This window comes from Sus scrofa, chromosome 18 (genome assembly GCF_054392235.1).
Source record: "Sus scrofa isolate SSC_HxYL_T2T_F1_AM1 chromosome 18, Sscrofa_HxYL_maternal_Yorkshire_Landrace_v2.0, whole genome shotgun sequence".
In the NCBI taxonomy this organism is placed as follows: domain Eukaryota; kingdom Metazoa; phylum Chordata; class Mammalia; order Artiodactyla; family Suidae; genus Sus; species Sus scrofa.
Window position 1 is genome coordinate 42,592,405 of NC_139400.1, and position 13,371 is coordinate 42,605,775.

Below are 13,371 nucleotides of genomic sequence, written 5' to 3' on the forward strand. Positions count from 1 at the left end.
TGGCAAACATAACCGTCACTGTTTTGTTTTCCTTTGTTATTTTCAGAATTTTGACTTGTCAGTTAATGCTCGCTGGTGGCTCTGATGAAAACTTGAGCTGAGTTTTCAATGAGAAAATGTATGTGGGCAGCATTTCTCATCCCAGTGTTGCAGTCTGCCAGCGTGATGGGTTTCTTTTCTTTTCTTTTTCTAGATTTGTCCTTCAGAGTTAATTTGTGTTCTGATAGAGGGCAGGATGTGGTGAGGCACATGTTTATACCTCCATCAGTATAGTCACTACCTCCCTGCAGAATGAATTAGCTGCGGTCCTGACCCTGATGGGAACATAGACAAAACTCTTCTCGAGGGTCACAGAGTGTCATCCGTGCCAAACGCTTTTTGGAATGAGAAAAACATGGACACAGAGCTCCTGCTCGTGGTCTGTATTTTACATGGGCTAGTCTCTGGAATGCCAGCTGGTGTAAGGCGGCCACCTGCCCCTGTGCTACTGAGTGGTCAGGAAGTCCTCCGGGCCCTTCTGTCGATAAGGGTCAGTCATTCAGCACTTTGTTTCTTAGGGTGCCTAATTTCCAAAAAGAAAAAGTTACCTTCTGTGAAATTCCATCCCTGCCACCTACACACCAAATAACTCTACAGAAAATTCCATGGTCTGGTCTCTGAGACCATGAGAGGGAGGGCAAGGAAAATATTTAAACCAGTGCTCTCCAATAGAAACATAAGGCGAGCCGCAAATGTAATTCTAACTTTTCTGGTAACCACTTTTTGAAAAAGCAGGAAGAAAGCGGTGAAATACGTTTTTTAACAATACATTGTATTTAACCCAGTGCATCCCAAACATCATTTGAGGTGGTGATTCATATACAGAATTGGTAATGAGTTCTTTTATACTATCAACCTAAGCCTTTGAAGGCTGGTAACTATTACACGTTTACAGCACGTCTCTCTGCAGCCAAGACACATTTCAAGGACTCAGTTGCCACATGTGGCAGTGGTTATGGTATTGGACAGCCAGGCTCTAAGTGTCTTAACAGACTCTGTGCAGAGCACAGCTTGAGCTGATCCTGAGTGTCAGGAAGGACGTAGTTTCCATCCACCAGACATTTTGGAATAAAGCTGGCTGATGTGTCGGGAAGGTCATGAGAAGTCAGGCTGTGCCTCCCGCCCCCAGCCCCCGAGGATCCATTCTAGTCTGAGTTTCTGATTCTCTCTCGACAGTCATCGTGGTCCCCCTGTTTTATCTTCCCGGCCTTTGCCCTGTCTCCCAGACTCTTGTTCTCACACATCAGCCAGTTAAACTCTCACTCTTTGCTAGGGAACCCCTAAATAGGACATTCCAGTGCATTCACTTTTAGTACATCTTTGAGGTTCCTCATCCTAAAAGGAATTGAGGAAAAGTGGTGGACTGATTGGGGGGTGGGGAGAAGGACTGGAATTTAGAGGCTAGAGGCTCAGGCTGAACATGGTTAACAGAACTTGTGTTTCAAATGGTTGCCAGCAATAGTAACTGTGATAGTGATTTCAAAATTTATTTAAGTTTATTTTACAAGTGTCTCCCAGCATAAGCCTCCTTTTTCTTTGGTCTTTAGGCAGTAGAGTCAGATTTCTGTTGGGTCAAAGTTGACTAGATAATGATTTGCAAGGCTAGGGTGAAAAAAATGTTATAGAAATGTTTGCCTTCCATTTAAGAAGATATATAGTCTTTCTTTAAATGTGTGTATATACATAGATATAATTATTTTTGCCACTTACTGCTAGAGACATGTACATTAACAGGTGGAATTGACTCAAATAATCCTTCTTTTGAAGAAAGAAGGTGGGAACTTGCTTGATTTGGTCCTCCCTAAAACATATCCTAAATCTAACCAAAGCTCTCCATCCCCTAGACCAAGTCACTGGGTCTCCACATCGTATAGACGCAACTACTCGGCTTACATCTGAAGCCCTTGATCATGCTGCCGAGGGCTGGTGGTCTTGGAACCAGTGTTTGCCATGGTGACCAAAGAGAGAGGGAGGTTAAGGGTCTCCCACACTTCTTTCCACCCTGAGGTTGGATCCCAGTCTCTGATCACATCAGGGGAGATGCTCCTGACCCCAAATTATGAAGCTTGCCTGCACCACCACCCGAAGATGTAGGACTTCCCCACCTGACACTACCAGAAATCTGTGCCTTGTCCTAGCATGTGATGGGAACCTCATTCCCGCTCCTCTCTCTATGTTCTACTGTCTGGAAAGCCCTTTGTGGCTGCTATTGTATCACTTGCCATTGCTTGCTAGATAGCCATAAAAAACAATTAAAAAGCTACCCCTCAAAAGTTCAGTATCTCAGAGAACTCTTTAAAAATAAAGCAAAGCAAAAATGAGAACAACAGATATGATTTACTAAGTGTACTTTGTGTGTGAAATCTAAGGTTAATTTTTCATCCCATGGGTAAATTTTCCCTGACTGTGGTCTGCTTTGATTTCCAGTTACCTGTGAATCTTGCCCCTATCCCTTACCCCTCACCCTCATGCCACCTCACCTTGAAGGTTTTCTGAAGTAATAGAAGCTGGGTGTGGGTAGCATGTTATATGTATTAGTTTCCTGTGGCTGCTCTAACAAAATCATGGCAATGCACATGAATTCCTTTACAGTCCTGGAGATAAGAAGTTGGCACAGGTCTTACTGGGCCAACCTGTCAGCATGACAGCAGGGCTGAATTTCTTCTGATGGGTCTAAAGGAGAATCCATTTCCTTGCCTTTTCCAGCTTGTAGAGACCATCTATACTCCTTGGCTCACGGCCCTATGCCATCCAGCCTCTGCTTCTCTCATCATATCCCCTTCTCTGACCCTGACCCTTCTGCCTCCCTGTAAGGACCTTTGTAATTATATTGAGCCCACCCTGATAATCTAAGAAGATCTCCTTATCTCAAGATTAGTATCTTAATCCCGAGGGCCAAGTCCCTTGTGCCAGGTACGGTCACAGGTTCCCAGGATCAGGACCTGGACATCTTTGGGGAGGTAAGGGGTTGTCATTTGTCTGCCTGCCACAGACAGGAAGGGCCATCCAGCTCAGCCATGTGTCCAGGGCATTAATTTCCTCCTCGGGTCCCTGAGGGTGGTTTTCTGGCTTATACTTGAATGTTCGTAATGACCAGGATCACGTCACATCTCTCATTGTCTCTCAAAGGGCCCTCTTTCATGTTGGGTGGATTTCTGTCTACCTTCTATCCAGTGGATTGAGTTTTTCTGCTTGTAACCTCAACATTTTAAAATTCAGTTAAGTCTCTTCTCTGCCTCATCTCTCCTTTGATGGGTCTCTTCTCTACTTTTATTCATGGTCTGGATGATAGCATTTCTGTGTGTCTCTGTCTAGAAATGAAATCAGTGCTTCATGACTGGTCTGACCAGTGTGAGCAGGAGTAATACCTTCCCCGCATCTTTTGAAAACAAAGGCTGAATTGCATCAGCTGATTGGATGGTTGGTCTCATCCCGTTGAATTACATTTTCCTGGGGAAAGCAGAGATACCAATAGTACATTGGACATGTCTCTTAATCTCTGTACTTTGGTTTCCTCACCTAATGGAAAAATGGAAACAATAGGGGATTTTTATAAAGTCATGTGAGGATTTAATAAGATATTCTACTTAGAGCACTTGGCCAACTACCTGTGTATCTGCTACTGTCTACTATCCTGCCATCACCATCATCCTCACAATCCAAGTTCACCAAAAACACTTAGACTTTTGCATATGTTCTTTTGGTTTTAAGGACAGGAAGTTTTCTAGTTCCGAAAATAATAACACATATTCAGCACAGAAAGGGCAGTGGAGCAGCCACTATGGCTGGGTACAGCGGTTGATGTGATGTGAAGAGCAAGCCCTCTCTGCCTTTATCCAGGGCATTCAGAGGACAGAATGAAGGAATCAAGGTTTTCAGCTGCTCATAAGGTCAAGCCATCCTCCACCCCATTTGATTGTAGTCACTGGACTCTTTTGAATTTGTTCTTATAGTTGTGGCCTTCTCGTTATCTCCTCTACAGTGGGTGTTTTGAGAAGCCTTCATGGGTAAAGGCTTCCCAACCAGTGGGCCTGTGACGTGGAGGCAAGTGTCAAGCATGTCAGATTTCACAGAGTAGTAGATCCAAGAGGTACGAGGTCTTAATACACATGGTCAGGAAAATAGCTCATCGTGCTTGGTGCTGTGCCTCCACTTCATCCTCACTCTGTATGGTTTCTCTCGTAATTACCCAGGATGCTTTCCTGACACCATTTGGGCTTATTAGTTTTCTCCCCAACCAGCCTCAAGTGTATTGACTTTAATTAGCACTCGTTTCCACTTTGTCCTTCCGCCTATTTTAGCAAACCGTGGCACCTTGCGGTGTTAGAACAGAGCAAGGTGCCGAGTCCCAAGGGGGGGGAAACGCATGGAGAATGTCATCCAGGAGAATGTTCTTCTCATGTGTTCTCTTTTCAAAGGAGTCTTATTTTAGTGTAGCATTTTTGCAAAAGATGAAGGGAGGTATAGGGACAATGACAGTTAAAGAACAGAAAAGTAAAGCACATTTGTAAGGTGATTTCATTTATGAATGTGTTATATTTCAGAAGTTCTTGTAAGCCGCAGAAACAGCAAGCCTAACACAGTCGTCATTGTCCCTCCTCCTGCCTCTCCCACCCCTACCTCTGCCTTTACCCTGTCCCCACTTTAATGATACAAAAACTTGAGGCTCTGAGGTTTATCCTCCCCTGCCTACACTGATATCACAGGGAGCAGATAATAGCAGAGAAGGACTTAAATTCAGATCTCCTTATTCCAGTTTTCCTATGACCCTCCATTTCTTAGGCTTTCCTGAATTCAGAAGAGATAAAAGAATCCACTTAAATTCTAAGCTAAACCAGCTTTGGAGGTCCCTTTGGGAAGCAAACCCCATTTTTCACCTTGCTCCCTTGTGGAAATACACCTTCTTTTTTCCTTTGTCTCTTTTCTTTCTACGGCTGTACTGGGGCATATGGAGATTTCTAGGGTAGGGGTCGAATCAGAGCTGCACCTGCTGGCCTACGCCATGCCCACAGCAACTCAGGATCCGAGCAACCTACACCACAACTCACGGCAACACCAGATCCTTAACCTGATGAGCAAGGCCAGGGATTGAACCCTCGTCCTCGTGGATACCAGTCGGGTTTGTTAACCACTGAGCCACAGTGGGAACTCCACACCTTCCTATTAATGAGGGCTTCTTCATGGCACATCCCCTCTGCCCCATTCAGCACCCCCTGCCCCCTTCTTTGTCTGACTTCTATCCAGGGCATTATTCATTATTATCATTATTCAACATGCTCCATGGTTTATTTCCTCATCCAAGACCTCCTCCTCCTCGAATCTAAGCTCTGCCGGGAAAGCATTTTTGCCTTGTTCACTGCTGAATCTATCCCTCCTAGAATAATATCTGGCACATAGCAGGTGCTCACGATGTATTTGCTGAATGAATACACTCAGAAAGAATCGCACTGTCCCCCGCCCCCGTCCCTCCATAGGCCCGGCCTGCGCCGCAGAGAGAGACGGGTTGCCGTGCAGCTCTTCCTCATCCCCGCTCGTCTTTCCCTGCGTCACAATTGCCGGTCCTTCCAGCAGACGGGAGTTGGACGTCCCCCCTCCCAAGGAACACTTACTCTTCATTTTGCAGGACAGTTAATCCCCGTGTGGTTTGGACAAGCTAATCGCTCCTTATGGGAAATTTCTAAGGTAAAAGCCCCTGTAGCTGAACTTCCCATGAATCAGTGTGCGTTTTATAGTCTGTGTGTAAGCAGAGCTACACATCATGTTTCACCTGCTCCAAGAAGCAAAGGAATTCTGCTCCTGTTAACTGACATCTCTTTGTATTGTTTTTTTAACCTGCCAAATCTGCTGGTGGGAAGACGTGTCGAGTGTTTCCTCCCAGCATATCGTTGAAATAGAACGTATGCAGACCATGAGCATGGCAGACCTGTTTTGTTTTGTTGCCATTTTTGGGGCCGCTCCCACCGCATGTGGAGGTTCCCAGGCTAGGGGTCGAATAGGAGCTGTAGCCACTGGCCTACGCCAGAGCCACAGCAACGCGGGATCCGAGCCACGTCTGCAACCTACACCATAGCTCATGGCAACACTGGATCCTTAACCCACTGAGCAAGGCCAGGGATTGAACCCACAACCTCATGGTTCCTAGTCAGATTTGTTAACCACTGTGTCATGCCGGGAACTCCTGGTAGACCTGTTCTGAATTGAAATGGATGGATTTGGAGGGTAAAGTCTGTGAGCTTATTTCTTCTGTAATGGAATTGTTCAAATAAGTAGCATTAAGAGTGTTTATATGTATGGATAGGTAGGTAGGTAGGTAGATAGATGAGTGTGTGTAATAACTAAATGAACTGCATTATAAAAAACATAAAAATACTGAAAATTTACTGGGCCATTTTCTCCTAATTTTTTTAAATGAAGATGGTTAAAACAAAAAACCTTCTAAAGCACCCAAGTATAAGTTTACATGTGTTGAAATATGTTGTTTTTCTCCTGGGAATTCCAACTTCACTGACTTCCCAAATTGATTTGTATGAGCTGTGTGCAAGTACTAAGAAATTCATAAGACAGAGACCACTGTATCAGTTGTTTCCATTAATGTCTTCATTGTATACTCTTTGTAAAGAGTGGGCGAGACGTCATCCTTTTTAGAGATTATTCATTTTCACTCTTTAGTGGCCCATCTGTTTCCAGGTCAGCCAAGGTCATTTACAAATGATGTTCCTATTAAAAGTTGGTCTTTATGGAGGAAGGTGACCAAGCAAAGTGGTATTCCCCCGTGATCTTGAAAGCTAGGGTACTTTCTTCTACACACTTTGGTCAGGAAGTTTGATAAATTTCCCAAGTGTGGCTATATTTGCATGGTCGTTGTTCCTTCTGGTGACTTGCTTTCTTAAGCAGAGGGTTTTTCATTAGGAAAAAAGAGAAGGTATTGCTTTTGACTCTTTATGTGTCTGAAAGCTGTGTGAAGTAAAAATAAATTCAACCTTGCCAACCACCACCATTTACCCTTCCAATACTTTCTAGTTGCTCTTTATGTACTTACTTCTCATGTCCGTATCTACTCACCACTTGCTCTTAATTGAATTCTTGCAGAAGAAGTAAAAGCATGCTGTCAAGTGTGTTTGCCTCACTTTGCTAGTTGGCATCAAATTTCTCTTTTTTTTTCTAGCAGGAATAAGAAAGGGGCAAGATGAAAAAGCATTCAGGTTTTATAAATAACCACTGCAGAGAAAAAAATTGATGATATATGTGTACATAGACCATGTCCGTTTGAATCCAGGGCTTTTCTCATTTGTTTTATAGCTTGATGGCAAGAAATATTAAGCCAAGTGTGTCTGTATGGCTGAATTATTCTACATCTGTGTTCAGAAAGCACTAATCTGGATTCTTCCAGCAGTGAGATCATTTTGTCCATGAATTTCGGAAAAGATTTAAGTTGTAACCGTAACCCGTTTGCAGTCCTATCATTTTCTTCCATCTAGGTATTTCTTCTACTCTAAGTGCTGGGACTGTAAAGTATTAAGACTGGTTTCTTTGAACCACCCCTGCTAGGTTGTCATTTTGGAATCACACCTCATAAATGAAATAAGGGAAATATTGAAAAATGGTGAAACTTGACAACACCTTTCTACCCAATCCCAGTATTCACCTCCTAAATGTACATTTTTCAGCATTGCTGATTCGGACTAGCAGAGGCTGGCCTTAGCTTTTCTTGGATGTTGGCAGTAAGGGTGGGGGCCTTTTTATAAAAGTATAAATAGGGTATATGTTACTTTTATATGATTGCTATAACACTTTTTTATGCGTAAAGTTTTTCTTGATAGAGTATTTACTACACTCCTACTATACATGACATGGTTTCACTTTTGCCCTCCTCTTAGGTGAAATGCGGAATGATTTATACATCACTATAGAAAGGGGAGAATTTGAGAAAGGAGGAAAGAGTGTGGCCAGAAACGTGGAAGTTACGATGTTCATCGTAGAGAGTAGTGGCCAGATCTTGAAGGTGCGTTAACTTTTTGGTAAAACAATTTCACATTGTTGCTTTGGGTTCATCTCTCATACAACTGGTTAATTTCTGAGTAGCATTATTTTCAGTCTCATTTTACTTCTCCACCCCCTGTGGTTGTTGTTGGTGTTTTTAATCATTTAAGTGCCTTTCAGAAAAGAAAGAAAAACAGAAAGGCTTTTTGGAGTTTAGTTGTTTATCAATTGTGTCAACAATGTCCTCATAAGAGCTCTTCCTTAAATGCCACATTTCTATGCGATTTCATTTTCCTCCTCTCATCTGTGATAGTTGGGGAGACGAGCATTTGGCCAAAATAGGGCATGAAGATTAGGACGTAACTAATTGGGGTGATAATAGTAGGTTCCTTTATGGAAGAAACTTTTCAGGTGAGCCTCGGGCTGCATGAGTTTCCTCGGAGGGCATAGGACAGGCTTTTGCCTGCTGCAGGTGGAGAATTTTGCCACGTAGTTGAAATTGGGCACGCCGTTGCCCATCTTGCCCAGGTTACTAAGGTCTACCCTTGGCTGAGAAGGCCCTGGGAGACCAGCCTCAGGATGTAACAGACTCAGCCTGCCAGTGTTGGTGAGGGCAGCAGTCACCTGCAGAGGACCAAGGAGGAAATTTCCCATGAAGTGCTATTTCGGGAGCAGACACAGTAAAGCAATTGCTCTGCTCCTTCCAAAATCATCTTGAAATGAAGCTGACTTTAACCTGCATGTTTCCTTCATTAGGATTTTATCTCCTTTGGGTCTGGAGAGCCGCCAGCCAGTGAGTACCACTCCTTTGTGCTTTATCATAACAACAGTCCCAGGTGGTCTGAGCTGCTGAAGCTTCCTATCCCTGTGGATAAATTCAGGGGTGCACACATCCGCTTCGAGTTTCGGCATTGTTCCAGTAAGTGTTTGGCGGGATTGTCTCTATGGCTTTGTTGTGTTGGGTGGCCTGCTTATTGAGCTGAACAACAGTGTGGACTAATCTGTAGAAAGTATATGACAAGCCAGAGACCTCCGTGCGGGAGAAATGAAGGTGAGTGAAATCCTAAGAGGTGAGTGGGCTCCCTTTCTTTCAAAGAACTGATAACCTCTCTGGAAACATAGATGAAAGAGAAGGAGGAAACAAAACACCTATGGAAATGTACAGGGGTCTTCTTAAATTGATCACTTTCATAAACATCAATTCACAATCTAGAAAGACTGTCTAAACAGAAAGGGGAGATGTGGCGTTAAAAACCTGGCTGGCTCGGGTGGTCTTTGGCAGTCCTCACCCATCTGCTCTGTTTCTGGCCAAGAGCTGATCCAGCTCTCACAAGGCTCAGGGGAACCCACGGGGACTTTCCTGGTCATATGATGTCACTAGGAAAGTCTATGATTGGCTGAGCTTCATATCTGATTTGCATAAATCTGCGTCACAGTGCAGTCTCGAGCAGTATTCAAATGAGAATCAAGTAATGTCAACTCAAACAAGCTTTAGAGATGATATGAATTCATTGCCTAATTTTAGAGCTAAAAACCCCAAGACATAGAGATATGACAGGATTTGTTTGTGAGGACATTACTAGCCATAAAGTTGTCGTTTCTTGACACCTCTATTTTTATTCTTTGGCACTCCTTACTACCCTCTCAAGCCTGCACTCCCTACCTCCACCAACCTCCAATCCAGGGATCTTCCAGTTCTCCCTGGGTCCCCAGAGGTGTGCACTTCTGGAAGTGTACGTGGTAGTCAGAGAAGATTCAAGAGCAGTATAATAATCAAGCGATAAGAATAATCAATTATTGGGGAAGCAACAGGCTCCTCTCCAGTCTGGAAGGAATGGGAGCATTGCCAGTGCTATGCAGTGACATTGCCTAGTGCTGTATAACTTACCCAAGATTCAGAGAGAGGAGAAGGACTTTGTCTTGTTGCTGAGACTGTGGTATGCTTTGGAATTGGCTGATCTTTTGTGGCTGTTTCAGAATGCAGGGTGATGGCTAGTTGGGTCTTAGCATTCTTCCAAATTCCCAGAAGCGTTACATGGGTAGGATTTGAAGTGGAAAAGCACAAAGGACTTGGCACAGTGCCCTACCATTCCTTCCACCAGACTTTGTTATCATTCTCACTTGGGCCTAATAGGAGCTTTGAGCTTTAAGCTTTAAGGTGAGAAAAAGAGGAAAGTAAAAGTGAAATGGGAGAAAGAGCATTTGGAGAAAACTATTATAACTCAAAACTTGGAAAGTGGATGAAAATTTCAGTAACACCTGTTAGATCTCTGCTTTCTTGTCCTTGTACTTCAAACATTCTTCACAGGGTTTTTTATTTTTATTTTTTTAAATGCTCATTGTTAAAATTCAGAAGAAAATTCAGCAAAGTGTAAAGAAAAACAAAAATCCCCTTAATCCCATGAACTATAATAATTCATGCAATCATTTTATCACATGAGCTTCCAAGGATTTCTTTTGGGTATACATGTAGTTATTTCCAAATATCATTTGTTCATGAAACAGATGTTTATTGAACACCTGCGTCTCAGCCATCTTACTGGTCATTGAAAATGCATCAGTTGTGAACACAACACAGTACCTCCTCTCACAGATCTTTCAGTCTAGAGAGGGAAGACAGACAAATATAAGCAAATAAATATATAATGCATCAGGTAGTGATAAGTACAGTGAAGAAGACTACATTTGCATTAGATGCTAGAAAGCAATGGTGCTAGGTTGCTGTTTCACATAGGGCAGTCAGAGTGGATCTCTCTGATGAAGAGAAGTATCAGCAACACCATAAAAGAAGTGAAGGTGTGAGCCTTTGCGTACCTGAGTAAAGAATATTTCAGGCAGATTGAACAGTAAGTACAAAATACTTGAGGTTGAAACAGTTGGCATTTTCAAGGAATAGCAAGGGGGCCAGAATGAGCAAGAGAGGTGAGAGGTGAAGCCAGAGAGTTGGCAGGGGAGCCACGTCCCCCATTGTCTTTTACGTCATGGGAAAGACTTTGGACTTCATTTGGAGTGAGGAGCACTGTTAAAGGCTTCAGATTGAAGTTAAGTCTGGCTGCTGTATGGATGGGAGATTGTAGGTGGGCCAGGTGGGAACAGAAGAGGCCATTCAGGAGGTGTTTGCAGTCCTCTGAGGAAGAGGTTTAGGTGGTTTGCATGAGGATGGTAGCGGTTTGATTCTTTTTTATAGATTTATTGACTGATTGGATGTGGAAGAAGGAGAAAAACCAAAGTGGACCTCAAGATGTTGGCCTCGGAATAAAGTGGTCATTGAATGAAGTGGGGAAGACAAGAAGGATCTGTCTAGAGAGCAAAACTCAAACAGTCCATTTTAAATTCATTAACTCCGAGAAGCCTGTAGATGTTCAAGATGTCAAATAGGCATTGAATGGGATCCAAGGCGAAGACTTACACTAGATGATGAGAACATAGAGTTCATTGGTGTGCTGTAAATATTGAACCCGCTCTCAGGGTTGTGGAGGGGAGGGGAAGCCCTAAATTATAGCATTTGTTGATTTTCTTGGGGGTAAATATTCCTACCATGTCCGTTTCAAGCTGCCAGCTTGACATCACCGATCTTGGAGTTGGGGAAAGATGCACGCTGTCAGCTCTGTGAGCCATTGCAGCTCAGTTCCCACATATATCACAAATATCGATGGTGTTCAAAGCCATGAGCCTGGATGATAAACCTAAGAAAGTTTAGAAAGCAAAAGGAAGTCTAAGGATGGATCCCTGGAGGCTCTTATACATTTAGATCTGGGGAGAATGAGAGGTAGCTCCTAAGTGAGGTTAGGAAGGAATATCCAGTAAGGTTGAAGGAAAGTGAAGGGAGAGTAGAATCCAGGAGATTAAATGAAGAAAGTTTCTCAAGAAGAGATTGATCAGATGTGTCAGGTGCCAGTGATAATAAGACACGGACAGAGAAATTACAACTCACTTTAGCATTAGGAAGGTCATTGAACCTGGGAAGAGGTTCTAGTGGGTTTGTGGTGTGGAAGGCCCGGCTGGAGTGAGTCAGTGAGTTAAGACGGAGAAAAGGAAGGGCAGAAAGTGAGTAGAGACAAATCTGTTCAGAAACTTTGCTGTAAAGAATACAGGAGAGGAAGTTAAGGATTTGCATTGTCACTGCTGTGGTTCGGGTTTGATCCCAGGCCCAGGAACTTCTTCATGCTATGGGGATGGCCAAAAAAAGACTGCAGGAATACAGTCCAGCAGAGATATGGGGTAGTAGCTATTAAAAAGAGTGGGTCACAGGAAGTCTTTTTTTTGTTTGTTTTTTCTGCTTTTTTGTTTGTTTGTTTAAAATGAAACTTTTAAACCATGTCTTTTGTGAGGAAATCATTCAGTGAAGAGGAGAACCCGATGATGTAGAAAAGTGGGGGCAACTGTAGGAGCCGTGTCCTGGAGTTGGGGAAGGACCATGGGACCCAGTGCTCAAGGTTAAGAATTGGCCTTGGGTGGGAGTGTCGGTACTTGAGGCCTCCCATAGGAGGCAGTACAGGTGGGTAAGAGGCAGATGCTGGAGTGTATGTATGGGAGGTCTCTCTATAGGAGCTGACAGTGAAGAGAGTGCCAGAGTATTGGGGGCTTGAAAGGGGGCGAAAATGAATGAGATTATTGTCCAGAAAAGTAGAGGAATGAGTTGATTAGGTACTTGCAGAAAGTTTGCCCAGCCCAGGGTGCTTTTGTGGTTAGTGTGCCCTCATTAACCTTAGATTAGTGTCGGCATGGAATAGGCCACACATTGGCTTTTACCAGGGTGCAGTGTTATTCATGGAAGCATGCAGGAGGGAGGGGTTCAAGGAAGTGATTAGAATGATGGACCATAGCAGTGGGAAGTGGGAGTGGAGGGGTAAGGGGTCAATAAATTGGAGGTGCCAGGGAGGCAGAATTGTTGGAGTTGGGGTACAAGAATGAATGAAGTGGAAAGTTAGGAGGTGGCATCCATAAATTCAGGGGTTTTATTAGCAAAATCGGAATTATGTTATGCATATTATATATAACAGTCCATTCAGGTTATTAATCTGGATCTAATAGCTTAGGACAAAAGGCCATGTACTTTAAATGGTGTTTGGTTTTTATTTCTAATTTATAGCAGGAGGCAAATTTGGGGAAATTCTTGCTTTGTTCCTTATCTTTGCTAAGTTTATTCATCTTGGATTCTTTTATCTTTCCAAATTGAATACCAAAATCCACACAGCAAAGACAGTCAAAAAAAACCTCAGGAAATTATTTTATTTATTTATTTTTTTTCTTTTTGTCTTTTTGCTATTTCCTGGGCCGCTCCTGCGGCATATGGAGGCTCCCAGGCTAGGGGTCTAATCGGAGCTGTAGTCTCCGGCCTACACTAGAGCC

At 43.3% G+C, this 13,371-nt stretch overlaps 1 protein-coding gene across 16 annotated transcripts in view; it reads left to right on the forward strand.

Annotated features, from left to right (window-relative positions):
• DOCK4 (dedicator of cytokinesis 4) overlaps nucleotides 1-13,371 on the forward strand; it is a 457,247-nt gene that overhangs the window by 272,539 nt on the left and 171,337 nt on the right. For all 16 annotated transcript variants that reach the window (XR_014834200.1, XM_021079277.2, XM_021079279.2 and 13 more), the window contains exons 14-15: nucleotides 7,917-8,041; nucleotides 8,776-8,938. Coding sequence is in view for 15 of the 16 variants with exons in the window: in XM_021079277.2 (XP_020934936.2) it covers nucleotides 7,917-8,041; nucleotides 8,776-8,938 (288 nt within the window). In the remaining variant the exon portion in view is untranslated. The remainder of the gene's footprint in view (nucleotides 1-7,916; nucleotides 8,042-8,775; nucleotides 8,939-13,371) is intronic.